Source organism: Malania oleifera, chromosome 8 (assembly GCF_029873635.1).
Source record: "Malania oleifera isolate guangnan ecotype guangnan chromosome 8, ASM2987363v1, whole genome shotgun sequence".
Taxonomy (NCBI): domain Eukaryota; kingdom Viridiplantae; phylum Streptophyta; class Magnoliopsida; order Santalales; family Ximeniaceae; genus Malania; species Malania oleifera.
The window spans coordinates 45323668-45342448 of record NC_080424.1 but is presented as its reverse complement, the minus strand read 5'-3'; the positions used below and the strand labels follow the sequence as shown (position 1 = coordinate 45342448).

Genomic DNA, 18781 nt, shown 5'->3' with positions numbered 1-18781 from the left:
GCGAGTTCCCGAACAATCACCTGCAAGTAGCTTGCTGCTGCTGCTATCGTCATCCTCCTCTCTACAACTCTCTGCTCTCTATTCTTTTTGCTGCTCTGCGTTCGCAAGGGAAATGAAGGAGAATGGAGGAGTTGAAGGGCCCAAGCAAATCTCTCTTGACGGTCCAACAAGATTTGCCACGCATCGGACACCGGGCCACTGTTCCATTTCATAGGAAAATCTCACTAAATGGTCTAATGAATTTTGTTTGCCACGCGTCAACACTCGATTTTCCTAACTCTTTAAATCTCGTTGGATGGTCTGAAACAAGATTTGTTTAAATCTCGTTAGACCGTCCAACAAGATTACGTAAGCTTTGAAATGAGAATTTTTTTTCCAAATAAAGTATTATTTAATATTTTATTATAAAATAATATTAAAATAGGAAAAAACTCCAAGTTTCTTTAATACTGAAACCTTACTTCCAATAATAATAATTATAATAATGTTTATTCGTAAGTTTGATGCCACACCAGGGAATCCTACGGACTCGTTGATGGCTAAAATTTCTATGTAAATCAATAATAATAATAATAATAATAATAACATTCGGAAGTACCTTTGACTTGACGAATATTAGTATAACGTAAAACTTTTCTTCAAGAATTAATAAAGGAAATAAAAATCTCTATTAACACTCACGTTATAAATATCATCGTGGCATTATTAATTTTTTAAGTATAAAAATATGGTTTATATGTAAACTCAAAACCCTCCCCTACAATTCGACACCAAAAAGAAATAATAATAATAATAATATATATATATATATATATATATATATGTGACCTAAAATATAATGCTTATTCGTACGTTAGACTATATGTGTGAGATCTAAAAAGTAGTGCCTATAAACAATTAAATGCCAAAATATTTCTAACCGTAAACAAACTGGGCACTTAAATTCTACAGATATTTAATAAAATATTATTGACCTTTTGAAAATTTTGCAACTAGCTAGTGGACCGACTGGATCCGCATTTATGAAGCATAGAGGTAACCTCCAACAAATTGAACATGTTCTGCACTTCGCAATGAATATAATATTGCTCATATTATTTGATATCAAATGCGTACTCTGCTCAAGTATGATTTTCCTCTTACTATTTAACAAAATTTATCTACTTATAACTAACTATAAACGCATATAAAATTAACATTTTTCAAAAAGAATAAAAAACATAATTGCAGTTCGCTTGTGCCATCCACTAGATTTGTTCGGATTTAGGGGATATATATATATTCACGCCCAGTGAACACGCCAAACCAGTATCAGTCAAAATCATTATGCCCTCTGGACTATCCTCATTAAAAAAATAGGCGCATTATCTTCCAGCATTGACCATTCACGATTTCTCAGGCCGCCCAATATGCACGCACAGGCAGGAACACTGTTTAGTCCGGAGTCGAGACCTCAACTGTCAACCCGTTATTCAAAGGGACCGAGAGAGACTGCACACAATCTAAAGAAAGAACGTGAAAAAATCAAATTACAAATTGAAATCCGTTTTTCTCAATTTCAGTCTATCCTGCAAGTCCCCTTGAACAGCAAACAAAAAGGTCTAATTCATTATGTGATGGGATGCTGAAAAACAATGACAAAACTCCCATCCATCTTCGACAAAATTTGATCATGTGATTTAATCATGCCCATTGTTGCTGCACGCCCACAATTGGGGGGTATAGACTAGGTTCTCCCCAGCTGAGACCAAAAATAAGACAGGGTTTTCCCCACTTTTTAACGGGCTAGAAAATTTGAAACAGGGGGCTTTTTAAACAGAAGAAACATAAACGTAGACGATTAAAATAAATAAATAAGGACGACCTAGTAGAACCCACAACCAGCTAAGGGTGAAGAATAAGGCAAACTGAGGACATGGAACAAACATGCAGCCGTCATCCTCACCCTGCTTTTACATGAAAAATCCCTCTGTAATGACAAGTCAAACTCATAATACATGATCAATCCCTTCAACAAACACCACCTTTCTCTTTTTGTAATCCCCACGCCCACCCCCACCCCCACCCCCCCTAACCACCACCTAGAAAACCAGAAAAGTGTTCATACTTGCATAACCCATTAACCAGACAGTAGCATATGAAATCCCCCTAAAAAGAGCTGCAGATCTATGCACCAATCCAAGTAAAACTAATGCAACCACTACCACACGGTAGATCCATGCACCAATACAAATACACAGGAAGCTTTACAATCCAAATCAGAAGGCAATAACCGCACCAAACCACAAGGCCCTGCCTGAATGCAATTGGAAAAGATTATACCTAGAAACTTCCACTGGAATCAACATAAGTCAAAGGCAACGTAGAAAAGAGGTTCAAGTGTTGAATAGCAAAAAACATATACAAACAGGAAAGAGCACACCTCCAAGCCTCAGTGTTAACACAAGCAAATAAAAGGACCTACACATTGAAGGAACGCTGTTCTAACAATTTTTAGAAACTGGTCATGAGAAAACCAGCCTGGATAAGGGGAGTAAATAAAATGGCTATTATATAAAACATGGGCCCTTTAAATTGAAATACATAACTTCCCTACAACCCACAAAAGACGCATGCTGTCATGGAGAGGGCAATTCAGGCTGTTGCTGTATATAAGAGGGAGGTAGAAGGCACTCTAAAAATAAGAGAGAATTTTAATACTCCCAAGACGGGAAGAAATTTAATGCAGAAGCAAAAAAGAGATTCCATAACATGAAATTGGATATGACAAGCTTAAACTTAATAGTTCGAATAAGATATGATGGCAATTTTTTAGCAAAAGGAAATGGGAAATTAATATTCCCAATGCAACAATTAAACTTCAGCATCTTGAGAGAAATAAAGAAATTCAAAGACTCAAAATTAAAAATGATAAAATAAAATGCAGTACATCCATGATCCAGTAATAAAGAAAATAACACCTAACAACTCAGAATAGGAGGAATTAGCAACAAGCACCTTCTCCCATTAAAAACAAACTGAGGAGAAGGGGGAATCCTAATACGAAAACAAGTAACCTCACTGCTGCTCGTCATGCTTGGGTGCTTCTTTAATCTCATCTGCCCCATCATCCTGACCAAAACCCAAATTTGTTCAAAACAATATTCCACAAAGGGCAACATACATGCAACAAGTGATCTAATTTCAAAATGTGGAGGAACAGATAGAATACCTGCATGTCGGAGGTCCACAGTGTCAGGTTATCACGAAGAAGTTGCATTATCAAAGTGCTGTCCTTGTATGACTCCTCCCCCAAGGTATCCAACTCGGCAATGGCTTCATCAAAAGCCTGTTCAAGGTATGCAAGTAGAACAAATGAACCACTCACAAGTTATTTAACATGAGGGCACAAAATTAAACACGCATATATTCGTCATTTCAAAAGAGGAATTGAAAAATATTCTCATTGAATCTGAAAAAATATGTAATCAAGTTTAGGAGATAAGATTAGCTCACCTGTTTGGCAAGATTACAAGCACGATCGGGAGAGTTCAAAATCTCATAATAAAAGACAGAGAAGTTAAGAGCCAATCCCAGCCGGATAGGGTGTGTTGGAGCGAGTTCAGCATTTGCAATATCCTAGAGTCACAAAAAGTTTAGATAAATACAAGCACAAGGTGAAGTGTGAAAGAAAATGTATTTACACTACTCTAAATCAGGAGATGCAAATTTTCACTACCACAAATCCTTTCCTACCAAACATTCTGTCATCCCGTGCAGATGCAAAAATAAATAGTCGTTCTTATTTTTATGGCGTTAATTGTTAAAAAAGTCATTGTGTTTGGGAGACTCGTGGGCTTTCACTACGACAATCAAGACGCAAAAATCATTGTCTTCAACCATTATAAGAAGCATCATCAAGCAAAAACTCATTTCAACCATTTCTCAACTTCGCTATAATATACACAATTTAGGAAAGAAAATGAAGTGGCTATAGAGTAGAAGAAGTAATCAAAAGTTGCCATTTTTTAGGTAAAATATGGACAACGATAACAGCGCGCGCATTAAGATTGAAACTCGAATCGTAACCTTATTCAAACAAATCAGCATCTCAGTTTCACCAAGATGGATCTGAGGAAAAAGAAAATGCAAACCGCACTAATACAAATCTAAACCCTAAAACCTAGACATCTATCCCTCCTAATGAGAGGGAGCGTAAATATAAGCAAATCAGAAACAGACCTGCGCCGCTTTATAGGCGGTGAGAGTGCTCTCAGCGGCCTCCTTCCGCTCCGCACCAGTCTTGAACTCGGCAAGATACCGATGGTAATCTCCCTTCATCTTCAGATAAAACACCTTCGAATCACCAGAAGAAGCTGAAGGAATAAGCCTCGAGTCAAGGAGGCGTAGTATACCGTCGCAGATCGAGGAGAGCTCGTTCTCGATCTTAGATCTGTAGTCGCGGATCATGGAAACGTGGTCCTCGTTGCCGCGGCTCTCCTCCTTCTGCTCGATGGAGGAAATGATCCTCCAAGAGGCCCGGCGAGCCCCGATCACGTTCTTGTAAGCCACGGAGAGTAGGTTCCGCTCCTCGACAGTAAGCTCTTCGTTCTCGACGGCCGCCGAGACCTTCTCCATGAACTCCACCATTTCCTCGTACCGCTCTGCCTGCTCCGCCAGCTTTGCCATGTACACGTTCTCTTCGCGCGGCGTTGGTGCGACCGCCATTGCTGTTAGATCGAGAGATCGAGAGAGAGAGAGAGGGGTTCCCCGAGTTGGATCTACGGTGAGGTTCGGTTTTAGAGAGAGAAAAGGCGATGAAATGCAGAGGAAGGGGGTGGGAGGAGAGAGAGAGAGAGAGAGAGAGAGAGAGAGACAGGGGATAGAGAGGGAAAAAGAGTTGTTTTAGGCTTTTCGTGGTCCTTTTTTAGGGGTCGTGGAGCGATAATTACGGTGGTTCTGCGAGATTTGAAGAGGTGGATGTGGACCGTTGATGAGAAGGGAAGGATAGGGCGTGGAACGGTGCACGGTGGATGCAATGGGGATGAGATGGGAGCGGCTGGCAGCTGGTATGAGCTGGCAACCATCAACTTAAATAAAAAAATATATGCGGCTTGAGGCTGTCACGTCTTTCGCCGTGCAGGCCGGTACAAACCATTGGGCCACTTTGGCAGTATCCACGCCGCCGTGGACCTCCTTCTTGCGTTTATCTCACGGCCCAATAAAATAATGCCACGTAAACAGTTTCTCTACCCATTGCAAAATGTTAAATTATATTTTTGGACCCACATTATTGAATATCACAATAATTTTCAACGGATTGTAATGAGTTCATGTTAAATTTTAATATCTATTTTATTATAAACTTGCATTATATTAGATAATGTACTTAATTATTTTCCTTTCTTGTAAAAAATTCATTCACCCCCCATGTGCTAAGGTCTATAGGCCGTACTTCCTATAAGGATTGATTAATAAAAATAATTGCTCGTCAATTATCTTATTTTTACTTTTTGAATTTTTAAAAGAAAAAAGGCTTTCCACAGGATTAAACCTTTTATTACTAAAAAAAATATTCTTTTTAAAGCTACCCCAATCCAATCAACTTTCCCAAGTTCTTATTAAATTTGCAAATTGGATGCAAACTTGTTTTAGCATATATTCAAATTCAACCAATACTTTTAAAATTGTATGGATTTTTTAGTTAATAGGATAGTTGGACAACCAATTTAGAGGTCATCAACATTTTTATATTTATATATTGTTGCCTAAATAAATATTTGGTAAGTGCAATAGTAGATTAGATGTAGAAAAATAAACATAGGTAAACAATCTGGAAGTATTTTCTAATTAAAAATAAATATCTTTGTCGCATATTTACGATTCACAAAAAAATGTGATAAAAAAAAACTCAACAATAAACAACCATATTTGTTTCTTTTTATGTATTTAATAGTTTCAAAATTATGCACAAGTTTATGATATCAAATAAATTACTTACTATGCAACTGATGACAAATTTTCAAATATCTTTCTAGACACTCACATCTCCTAAAGTTTCGCAAAAAGACAAATGCCTCCCTTTAGGTTTCAAAAATTCTAAATATATTCCCTAAAATTTGTCAAAAATAACACAACCTCCCCTAATGTTTCAAAAATACCACATATCTCCCTTGAGATTTGCTAAAAAACACAAACTTTTCTTCAAAATTTATTTTTTTGCAAAATACAATGAGAAGTTTGTGTGTTTTTGACAAACCTTAGGGGAAGTACCTGAAATTTTTGAAATCTCAGGGAAGGATTCTGAAATTTTTGAAATTTCAAGGAAAGTCATTGTCTTTTCATCAAATCTTAGAAGATGTTAGTGTCTTTTGTGAAACTACGGTGTAATCCCAAGAGGGAGTGAATTGGTGTTTTAAAATTTATTACGCAGAAGTTTGATTTATTTTAAACCTTTTAATTAATTTCAATCACCACAAAAATAACTAAGCAGTGAACGACTATACCAATAAGCAATCTATAACGCCCTGATTTTAGAACCATTTTTTTTTCCATAACATATTATTATATTATTACTCTGATGATACTCTGATACCATAATTTACAATCAAAGTCAATCCGGATCCATGGGTACCGGGGATTTACCCATTTATACATACATATTACCTAAGCAGCGGAACCAAAATACACTTAACATATATACAATAACCAGAGTTACTCTATTTTTACATATAAATATATAAATCCCAAAAATTCATCATGTTCCCGACTCATCTACTTACCCTACTACAGGGTAAAACCAACAAACTCCTCAGTCATGGAGCTTGCTCCACTCGTCTGTCGGGATTTCCTAAAATATTTGTAATGCTAGGGTGAGACACCTTTCAGTAAGGGAAATAAACTAATATCAGTGTGTAACAATACAAGTTTGTCATATAATAAATATATATTGCAAATAATTTTCTTTGAAGAATAACTTAAGTTGTAGCTAATAATGTATGGAAATATGTACTTGTGATATAATCATAATGTATTTACGTAACATTTAAATTGTTTGCTAAATCTGTATAATATTGAAACTATACCCTGGAGGTCTGTGTATCATGACTTCACCCCTTAGGATCTAGGTTGTGGGGCCCAAAGGTTGGACCTAACATGGGTGCCCTACCAGGTTAAATCAAACATAACATACTATACACGATCGCCCACCCAACTTGACTTGCCCATCCTACTACATTGTCACGCACTTCTAGCAAGTTAGTAACACGGTGGGTATCCTACTACACCGACACACTTCTAGGCTAATCGGCCACCGACCCACACTTTCTTAATAGTGTGGTTGCATTGTCGGCTATACCCAATCTAGTCCGTCCAACCTACTACATCATCAAAACCACCGGGGTCGGCACTCAGTGGGTATACCTACTACACCGATCTGACTAGCCAGTTATGGTACTGTGCTCTTCACATAAGTAACCTTCCGGGTTTTAATATTATATAATATATTTCACATAATATATATTTCTGTTCATAAATAACATTTTCATATTCTTGAAATAGAATCTAATTTTTACAAATTTCTGAATAAAACTGTTATTTCATAATTTTTGAATCATAACATCATAATAACACTAATCACATCATCTACGTCGGCTAGCATATCTCAACATCTACACCAGCTACCATATCATAATATACTAGAAATATTCTTTTATTTCTATACTGATTATTATCATTCTAAAATCATTATAATAACATGTTTATTCCATGAAATCAAAACATATCCTGATAGTTAATACATTCCATTTATACTCATGTCATACGAGTGAGTAATTCTATATAATATTATCTGACCTGGAAAACATAATTTATTGATAAAATATTATTAAATATAAAATCATGTTTTACTTAGTTCAACATCAGTATTTTCCAAAACCAATTATATTATACAAATAATTTCTGAAACATGTACTGAATAATAATAAACATTAAATTTCCTAAAAAAACCCGATTTAATCTTTTCTCTTACTTAGTTTCCTGAACTACGCCTGCAAGGATCCCGAAATTATACCCGCGATGCTCACTCAAATCCTGAATTTAATAACTTTAGTTCAATCAATTTAATCTCAAATAAAATACTATTTTAAAATTTCTTAGATCCATAAACTCCAAATAAACAATTAAACTCTAAAAAATGACAAATTTGTTTAATTCCGTAAATCCCACTCTCGCTTTGCAGTGATGCCTAAGACCCCCAAATTGAAAAATTTGCTCCAGCCAAAATGACGACAATTAAAACTAGAACCCCATGGTGGTGCCCGATCGTCGATTTAGCTGAAGTTCTAAGGAGAAATTAAGGAAAGAGGGAGAGTATATCTTTTCCCAAGAGTGGTGCCTACATCGCTTGCACGACAAATTCGTTTCGGTAGAAATATCAGTGGCGGAGATAAGAACTCAACGGTATCATCAGTTTTCCAATCAGTCGAATATTTACCAAAAAAATGAGGTGAGAGAGGAGAAAGACGGAGGAGAGAGACGAAGAGTGAGAGGCATGAGTGATGCTGGGGGGGCCTCTGTCTGCAGAATGTTAATTGAAGATTTCAATTGAAATCTTTAGATTGCTTTCAAAGCAATCCTTAACATATAATATAATATAACTTATATTATATTAATATTATATATATATATATATATATATATATCTTATCCTATTATTTATTTTATGAATTCAATTTAGTAATATTTAAATAATTTAATTTAATATTAATTAATTAATCATAATTAATTTTAATGAATTAATCATAATTAATTTTAATTAATTAATCATAATTAATTTTAATTAATTAATTAATTATAATTTATTTATTTATTTATATATTTTTCTTTCATACTATTCCTTTTATTTGTTTATTTAATTAATTAAATTAATAATATTTAATTAATTAATTGATTAATAATAATAATTAATTTTTTCCCCTGGTTACTACACAATCCTAGGTATTTATGAAATTTGAAAACATAATCTAAATTTTACCTTCACCAAGTCAACTATCAACTCTGAATTCCAACAATGAACAAGTATATTCTTAAAATAAGATTAAATAATTTTAATCAAGTGAGCATCTTTCTTATACTTGAACAATTAAACAACTAAAATAATTTTACCTCAGCAAACCAAATTAAATTCAGAGTTTCAGCAATTAACTGATTTCTAATCAGAAACTTAAACCATACAAAGCATTCACAATTCGATTTAATTAATCAAAGTGATCCAAATACAAACTCAGCATTCAACGGATTTTCCTAATAAATTTAAAACATACATAGCAGTTAATAAGTGCATAAATTAAAGAGAGTTAGGGAAAGAAGATTGAACACGAGGATTTTTTACAAGGTTCGGCTTCCCGTTTACGTCCTTGCTCCAAGCAACTTACTATGAGGATTTTTCTTACCCACTCCGTTCAATAGGTGGAGCATCCTCTCTCCGTTGGAAGGTGGAGACCCCTCTCTAGCAAAAACACCCTCTTGCTAGACAACAACTCTATCCCCGAGTCGTCAGATTGCAAAACAGCAATTCAATTATTCATACAAGTAGATTACTCTAACAATAGAGCAAATTTTGTACAAAGATAAAATTACTATATACTCTAAACAACAATTTGCAATGAAGCTCACAAAAAAATCGAGGGTTTTTTGATTTTTGGATTAAGAATTTTAGTATAATGAATTAGAAATCAATTAGGGCTCAAAGAATGCGCATAGCAGCTTTTTCAGAATATGAATCAAAGAGTATTGAATTGTATTTCAATGAGTATTCGTGTGTATTGGTACCCTAATGCGTAAATAATAAGCCTTATATAGATTAGGAAAAATTCTTACTATTTTCCCCAAAGTTTGGAAACCATATCTTGTAAATTTGGAAAGAAATCAGTGCAGTTTGTAAGTTTAAAACATGAACTTCAGTTGCCTAAACCATGCGTTCAGTTGCTTGAGCCATATAAAATATGCGCTCAAGAACTGGCAATAGCAATTTAGTCACCTGGAGTCGCGAGTTCAGTCGCTTGACCCTACTCGGGTGACTTGAATTTTCTTCAGTCGCCTATACCAACTCTGCTCTGATTTCTTCACACTGACATTAGCAGTTCAGTCAATTGAGTAATTTTCCTCAAACACCTGAACACTTTGTAGTTCAGTGTTTTTCCATATTTTTTATTCCAAAACTTGTTAGTATTACTTTGAAAAGAATTTTGGACTTATAAAAATATTTTCTAGATTTGTAAGCAGGTCTACATGTAACGCCCCAAACCCGAAACTAGGGTCCAAAGTGTTATTTAAAATAAATCTCTGATACCACCTTGTGACGCCCCGAACCCACCAAGTGGGGCTCGAGTGCCATGTGTTGCATTTACTTGTATCTGATATGCTCACATCAATTACGCAGCAAAAATAATAACAACTCCTCAATAATATACCAGAGTTTCTACATATCTATAATCTCAAAGGGTATTCTCCAACATTCAGTATTCACAAACATATATATACATCTCAGAAAACTTAAACATAATACAACCCCAAAATATACAACTCAAAAATATAACTAAAGTTTATACCCTCTCTCTCTAAAAAAACACTACGCCAAGCCCCGAGCTCACTGAGCTCGATCACGTGGTCCTCTTGAAAACGATAAGATTCCATGTCGGGTGAGACACATCTTAGTAAGTCAGAATAAATTAACACCAATGTGTGGCTAACATGAGGTTTGTGTACAAATATATAATCATCATTTATAAAAGTATCACAATTATGAAATCATTCTCTATCCCTACTCCACACATGCATAATATTTTACTAACAAAAGTTCCCAAGGATTGGGGTGATTACTCGCTCATACAAGTAGCACCCCTATGATTTAAAACCTTATGAAACATGTGGCTACAACTGAAGCATATTAGGGTACTTACCTAACTCGGTAAGCCTTCAGGTGGTTAGTTTATCCCGTACTCACACACATTCACACAAATGTTTACTGGCAGAAATTCCCGAGAATAGAGAAGATTACTCGTCCATACAAATAGCTTCCCTCTGCCCTAATATGTTATGTAGCCTAGTATGGTTACATCAAATACTAATCAGGGCACTCGCCTTTCTCAGCAAGCCCTTGGGCAGAGTGTATACTTCGCCCCAAATAAATATAATACTACAATATATAATACATATTTACTTTACTCCATATCTGTGATCTCTATATTACTCATCTTTTCATGTTCTCAGTATTTCACATTACATAATTCACTTTCACATTTCAAATAACGTGAATCTCACTTCCACATTTTACATTCACATTTCACATTACTCTGATTTCATGCTACTATGTATTCACGTCTACATTCACATATTATGTTCTCATATTATTCGCTGGGTAAATTCTACTATGTATTCACGTCTACATTCACATATTATGTTCACATATTATTCGCTGGGTAAATTGATCAATTATGTATTTAGAACTCACTACCAGATGGATAACACATTATCAAACCCCCTCATGACGGGTTGTGCGGCCCGAAGGCTAGACTTAACCCTGGTCGGCTCACTAGAGTTAAATCAGAAAATAACCTCTTCAGTCTGTAAGTTAGATTGGCATTCCCATACTAGTCTAAACTCTAGGGGGAATCTCTACCCTACACAGCACAATCGACCATCCTGTCTCCACACTCTCCACGAGACGTGTGGGTGCACTAATCTCTGCTAAAAATCACACGCAACAGTACCGTGCCTCACTATGGTCCACCGGAGTTCTCAAATCATATATTGCAATTTAACATTCACATTCAGCTCTGATTAACAATAAACATGCAAATAATCCTAGTACATTTCAGTATTTCCAACATGTCATACATATATATATATATATATATATATATATATCACAACTCAACTCAGTATTTTCACTTTCGGTCGCTCGAGGGCATTTTGAACATAAATGTTCGGATACCTGAGTTGTTGAAAAAAGTCCAGGTTTAAGTTCAATCAACCATGAACACTGAGTTCATTTGGGTTCAGTCGCTCTAAGTCAGGTTAACTTTTCTGATTTTCCTACATTCAGTTGACCGAGGCAATTTACCTTGCTTGGTTCGGTCGCCCGACGCCTTTACAATTTTAAGCTAAGGTCCATACTTTAATTTAAATTCACCCCTGATGACATGTGAGTTTAATGGGGTTCTTTTCAATTAATATGTAGGAACCTAAGGGTCAATCTAAGTCCATCTGAGCATATAAGCCTACCAAGCATGATGCTGGTTTACATACCATATTATACTACAGTCTAGAAATGAAGAAGAATATAAAAAATACCATTACAAATGAACACAATATTCTTCATTCTTCCTTGGGATCACCATACGCCATCATGAGATAGGATTCTTTTCAATTTTATGCGTAGAGAGAACCTGCATACAAGCTCAGAGCAAACATCAATACTAAGGTATTTGTCATTATCAAAACGGGATATAACCAATTAGGTCAACATATGGTACTTGGGTAGCAAAGAAGCATAGTACGCATCGAGAGAAATTCATGAGGGGATTTACAGCAACCATTTAAACGGTAGATCTTTGGCCCACAAGGCTTTACGACAAGGATACTATTAGCCCACCATGAGAAAAGGCGCACTAGAGTTGGTAAAACGATATGACATATGACAAAAATGTGTTAACATACCTCACTTACCCACCAATACATTATCTTCCTTGACCAGTCCATGTCCCTTTGCTCAATGGAGGCTAGACATACTGGGGTCCTTGCCCCAGGCAGTGGAGCAGCGAAAGTTCTTGCTACTAGCCATTGATTATTTCACAAAGTGGGTAGAAGTTGAAGCTCTGTCTCATATAATAGAGCAAAACATCATCATATGCAGATATAGAGTACCCTGGGCAATAGTGATAGACCATTGAAGGCAGTTTGATAATAGTCGTTTTAAAACTTTTTGCGCCGACCTTAGTGTAAAACTACTTTTTTGCATCCATAGTACATCCATGGAGCAATGCACAAGTGGAAAATATGAACAGAACAATTCTACATGGCCTGAAGACACGCCTGGAGTCAGCACAAGGTAAGTGGGTGGAGGAACTCCCTTCAATTATATGGGCATACCACACAACCCGATGAATGACTATGAGAGAAACTCCTTTCCTACTCGCCTTCGGAGCATAAACAATCATCCCTATAAAGAAAGGAATCCCTTCTTGGCGAAGACAACATTTCAACAAAGAAAGGAATAATGAGGAGGTGAGAGCAAAATTAGATCTGCCAGAAGAAAAGCAATGTGAATTATGGTGTTATCCTAAGAGGGGGGGGTGAATTGGGTATTTCAAAATTAGTTAAGTTTATTTTACCACTTAATCCTTATTTCAATATTTAACAAAATAATCGCAGGGACTTGAAATTAATTCAAATTATTATCTTAATAAATTCAATTATACCCAACTAGTTATCAAGTGCATGTAACATTAATCAACATACAAACATGCAAAAACTGATAATGAAATGCAAGGAAAATTAAAAATTTAAGGGAAAAGAGAAGGCAAATACGATTTTACAAGGTTCAGCCAACCTGACTTACGTCCTCGCCTTGACCAACCCACTCAAGGATTCTACTAAATCCCTGCTCCTTTAACAGGGGCGGAGCTTCCCGTACAATCCGCTGCTTACAACTTCCTCCTACTTCGTTGCTTACAAGAGATATAACTTTCTCCTCAAACCTGGTTCACAGCCCGAACTGTGATTACAATATAGAAATACCATTTCTGTAAAAATTCAAATGCTCCTACACAAAGCTAGTGAGTACAATTGAAATTCCTAACACATATTCATATGATAAAACTTGAAGTTCAATATGTATGTAACGATGAGATCATTATATGAATGATATGCTTCAAAAATTTACCCTTTAAATAAATATCTCCCAAAAATGATTTTATAAATAAATGCTTTGGAAAAATGTATGGCTCGATTTCAGAACACTTTATGCAAGATTAGAAAATAAGATCCTTTCAAAAATAACTTGAATAATGTGCAGATCTACGTTCTCGCTATCAATAATTTGTAAAGTTGAATCTTTGAATAAATATACGACTTTGAATATTGCAAAGATTTAAATACTATGTTTCAAAAATAATATTTCTCAAGAATATGTATTTAGAAGCTCTTAGTATTTGCAGTCAAATAATTCTTACACTAATCAAATAGAAAATCTTTGAATGAAGATATATTTAAAAATTTCTTCAAGATTTTAGTTTTAAACAAAAACTTTTCTCAAGTAGTGATATTTCACAAATAACTTAAGATCAATATCTCAAAATGAATATTCAAGAATAAGTTTGTGAGATGAAAAAGTATTTGAGAATAAGTGAACAATTAGTTTGATCGCCAAACCTCAATACCCAAGTTGTTTGCACAATATTTGCTAGAACTCCTTTTGAAAATCAATGTAGCCCAAGCTTAGATTTGATGCAAATGCTTTGAAATCGCAGGCAAGAGCTTAGTAATGTGTTCAATGCTTTCCAGAATTGTGTATACGTTTAAGGCTCCCAATCATATGCCAAAAGTGAGGCACTAGGGTTTAAAGGTTGTTTTTATAAGTAATCTCGGCCTTAGGTTAAGTCTTGACCGTTGGATCAATTTGATTAAATAAATAACTAGCGTGTTTTCTCGCTAAAGTTCAAATTTTTAAAGTTTCTGCAGGCTCAGATAGTTGAGTGTTCGGGTTCAAACATCTAATGTTCCTTAAAGCACTAAAAATTATAGTCTGGACACAGGGTTAGACGACTGATTTGTAGGTTCAATCTTCTAAAGTCCCAGCTCAGACAACTGAACAAATGGTTTAGACTGTTTTGTGCTTTAATAATTAAATCTTCATATGACTGAACTAATTCTTCAGTCTTTTGAGGAAATTCTTTAGAAGTTTGAAATAAAACTTTAGTCGTCTGAGGTTGTATCTTCAGACTTTTGAGGGTACAACTCAGTTGTCTGGGCAGATCAACTTCAAAATTTTTATTTTCAGTTTAAAAAATAATTTTGCTCTCTTGCTTTGATCCTTTATAAAATATTTTTCGGGGTTCAAAATAAGGTCTCTAAGTCCATGTTTAACCTTAGAATATTTTCATGAGATGCATGTGTAGAGCATATTTTGAGCTTCTATCTATATCATATAAAATATGCAAATACAATCAATTCTAAATACCCATTCCCATGACGATCTTGAACTTGACGCTTACATCTTCATTCTTCTACTCTTTTAGTTCCATGGATTGTGCCAGGTTATATATGTTTTAATTCTTGGGCTTCCATGACTTCATCACCTTCCGTGGATGCTAAATATTGTTCCTGTTCATAATCTCAATGTACAGATCAAATACCAAGTAATTTGTCATTATCAAAACAGAATTGGACTCATAGAGTCAATAATCTCCCCCTTTTTGATAATGACAAATACACGAGCAAATATAGAAAATGGGATACGCCTAACAAGGCTCCCCCTTAAATAAAGCACAATCTAAAATTCAGCAATATGAAATATGCTCATACACAATGTAAAATAGGCAATAGTTTTGCACGTATAACTTATGTACTTATGTACTTGTCTCCCTCACATTCAAAACAATTTTGCAAACTATTTTTGCTATAACCTTATATTCTTCTCCCCATTTTTGACATCAACAAACAGGCATATAACAAAAATGTTCTGACATAATTATATCTTATCTTTAAAAAAAATATGCAACCTTTATATTTCAAATTTGTACTGTGAAATATGTCTCCTTGTGTTATTCAATTTACTTCTCCTCCTTGATAATGTACAACTGTGTTGTTGAATTAAATTTTAATGTGAACATACACAGCGTGTCAATTTACATAGACATGAAGCAAAACAGTCATTAAAGTTCAAAGGTTTATGTGAGTATCAACACGTGTCATATATCTATAAAAAAAATTTCATATGCAATCACTATGTTTTGAGTTTAATATCATATGTGAACAAATGAGCTAAATTTGAAAATTCTAACCAATTGTGAATATTAATTGATGTTGCTCCCCTTGAATTTTGTAATCTAATATAATTCTAGGCAACTTCTTGACTATGCATAAAGCCTAATTCACATCTAATTTGGATAAACCTATCCTTCGCAAGTAGTTTCGTGAATATGTCTGCCCATTGTTCATCTGTGCATACAAACTCAAGTGTCTCATCTCCTTTTTGCACATGGTCACGAAGAAAATGATGTCTAATTTCTATGTGTTTAGTTCGTAAATGTGATATAGGGTTCCTTGAGACGTTTATTGCACTAGTATTGTCGCACCTTATAGGAACTGTATCATAGCTTAATCCAAAATCTATAAGTTGTTGGATCATGTATAGCGTTTAAGTACAACAACTTCCAGCCACTATGTATTTAGCCTCAGTTGTGGACAGAGTAACTGAATTTTGTTTCTTTGAATACAAAGATACTAACAAATGTCCTAGGAAATGACATGTGCCACTAGTACTTTTTCTATCTACTTTACTTTCGACAAAATCTACATCTGAATAACTAATAATCTCAAAGGATGTATACTTAGAATACCATAATCCAAGTTCGATTGTTCCAATTAGGTATCTAAGTATTCTTTTGATAGCTGATAGATGAGACTCTTTAGGTGCAGCCTGAAATCTTGCACATAAGCATACACTAAACATTATGTCAGGCCTATTGGCAATAAGATATAGTTAGCTGCCAATCATCCCATGATAGAGATTAACATCTACTGGTATACCTTGTTCATCTTTGTCTAATTTCGGAGAAGAGCTCATAGGTGTCCCTAGTGTTTTTCCATCTTCCATATTAAACCTTTTGAGTAAGTCTCTAATGTACTTCAATTGATTTATAAAAATTCCATGTTTTGCATATTTGATTTGAATTCCTAGGAAGAAATTTAGTTCACCCATCATGCTTATCTCAAATTCATTTTGCATAGTACCTGAAAACTTATTGCACAATTCTTTATTTGTTGCTCCAAAAATGATATCATCTACGTATACTTGAACTAGGAGCATGTTATGTTGACTCTATGAGTCCAATCCTGTTTTGATAATGACAAATCACTTGGTATTTGATTTGTGCATTAATATTGTGAACAGGAATAATATTTAACATGCACGGAAGGTTAAGAGTCATGGAAGCCATGAGGATTAGAACATATATATATATATATATATATATATATATTTATAACCTACCACAATCTATGGAACTAAAAGAGTAGAAGAATGAATATGCAAGCATCATGTAACGACCTGCTATAATTTAAGTTTTTCTTTTTTTCACATATACTGTTATTCACATATAAGCTGAAATTACACTACTCCGATACCTTCTATTTTAGGTCTAATTATCCACCTAAGCAGTGAGAAGTTGTAGTCATATATCCACAACCATACACAAATATCTTACAATTCCAGAGGGCCAGATTATCCTCAAGTTACACATATATAACTGAATAGGGCTACCCAAAAATATATTCTACCCTAAAAGACTCACCCTTCTGACAAGGCGGTACTGTAGTCCCTTTACTTGCGAGCCTGATCTGCTCGCCTAATTGGATCACCTGAAAAATGTTAATATAATGCGATGAGATGACGCTTAGTAAGACGAAATATACTATTGCTAGTGTGTCACAAGTGAATTACATTTCTATAAAAATCTGATTCAATACAATCATAAATAATTGAATTTGGGAATACAGTTACAAATAATATGTAATACTACCTTGTTCACGTTGCTTAACATAACTATCTTTATAAGTTTTCTATTCATAATACTTCTAATATACATAAGTACATCCTCTGTTTCTGTAAACTGTATATACATATAAATACTGAAAAATTTCCCTGTGGATTACTGTATGTCATGATTTAACCTCTCATGATAGGGTTGTGCGGCCCGTAGGCGGGATCTATCACTGGTTGGTCTACCAGGATAAACCACTATACTTCGTCAATCAGATCGGCCCTCGTCAACCCATATCTGATGGGGAGCTTGTCCATAACATAGGCACGATCGACTTATCTACCACGTATTATCTAAATATGTGGTTGCACTCTGAACTATATATAGCCATGGTACCATGCTCTTTAAACTGTATCTATAATGGTCCATCAGGGTCTATATAGTACATCTCTATATACAACTATCTATTTTACCATGATTCTGTAATAACTGTATTAACCATGACGTTGTAGTAAACTGTAACTATATTCACTGAATTTATGACATTAATTGTAATTTGTATTTCATGGTATGGTAAAACTGTATAATCATGGTATACTGTAAAACATGTTCTCTGTCTGTATATTCTGTAAAACATAATCCTGAAAATACTGTAAAACATGTTTCTGTATAAATACTGTAAAACATGATTCTGTACTGTATCCATATTCTCATGCCATACGGTAATTTAAACATCTTAAACATAATTGATAAAATATATAAATTCCTACTCTGAATAATAATCTGGAAATAACATATAATTTCTACTGAAATCATACTAAACTTACCTAGCATAGCATATTTCCCTTATCTGATTCCTATTAAAATCCCCCTACTACAATGGGTCTTACACCCACAGGGATCCCCACTAAGTACCCTGAAAACAATATTTTCTAGAACAAAATATTACTATTTCTTCGCCTACTACATTTCCTACAACTGCTGTGAAACCAAATATTGACAAAAAGGCCTTACCCTGAATTTGGGATGAAATCCAA

The 18781-nt window shown here is 34.7% G+C and overlaps 1 protein-coding gene across 2 annotated transcripts; it reads right to left on the bottom strand.

The window, feature by feature from the left end:
* Positions 1-1074: 1074 nt before the first annotated feature.
* LOC131162041 (14-3-3-like protein) lies at positions 1075-5046 on the bottom strand. Of its 2 annotated transcripts, XM_058118150.1 has the most exons (4): positions 4222-5046; positions 3496-3618; positions 3212-3328; positions 1075-3111 (listed from the first exon to the last, which is right to left on the bottom strand). In XM_058118150.1, exons 1-4 carry the CDS (start codon positions 4705-4707, stop codon positions 3058-3060), a joined length of 780 nt encoding a protein of 259 aa, XP_057974133.1. In that variant the 5' UTR covers positions 4708-5046; the 3' UTR covers positions 1075-3057. The 2 variants fall into 2 exon arrangements, with proteins under 2 accessions (XP_057974133.1, XP_057974132.1); XM_058118149.1 differs by having other exon boundaries at positions 2538-3328; positions 4222-5041.
* Between the last annotated feature and the right edge of the window lie 13735 nt (positions 5047-18781).

Bases quoted from the DNA above. Each gene is read 5' to 3' on its own strand.
- LOC131162041 (XM_058118149.1), bottom strand. From the start codon at position 4,707: ATGGCGGTCGCACCAACGCCGCGCGAAGAGAACGTGTACATGGCAAAG. The intron at 3,619-4,221 runs GTCTGTTTCTGA...TTGTGACTCTAG, and splicing joins CCGCCTATAAAGCGGCGCAG to GATATTGCAAATGCTGAACT. The intron at 3,329-3,495 runs GTGAGCTAATCT...TACCTTGAACAG, and splicing joins CTTGTAATCTTGCCAAACAG to GCTTTTGATGAAGCCATTGC.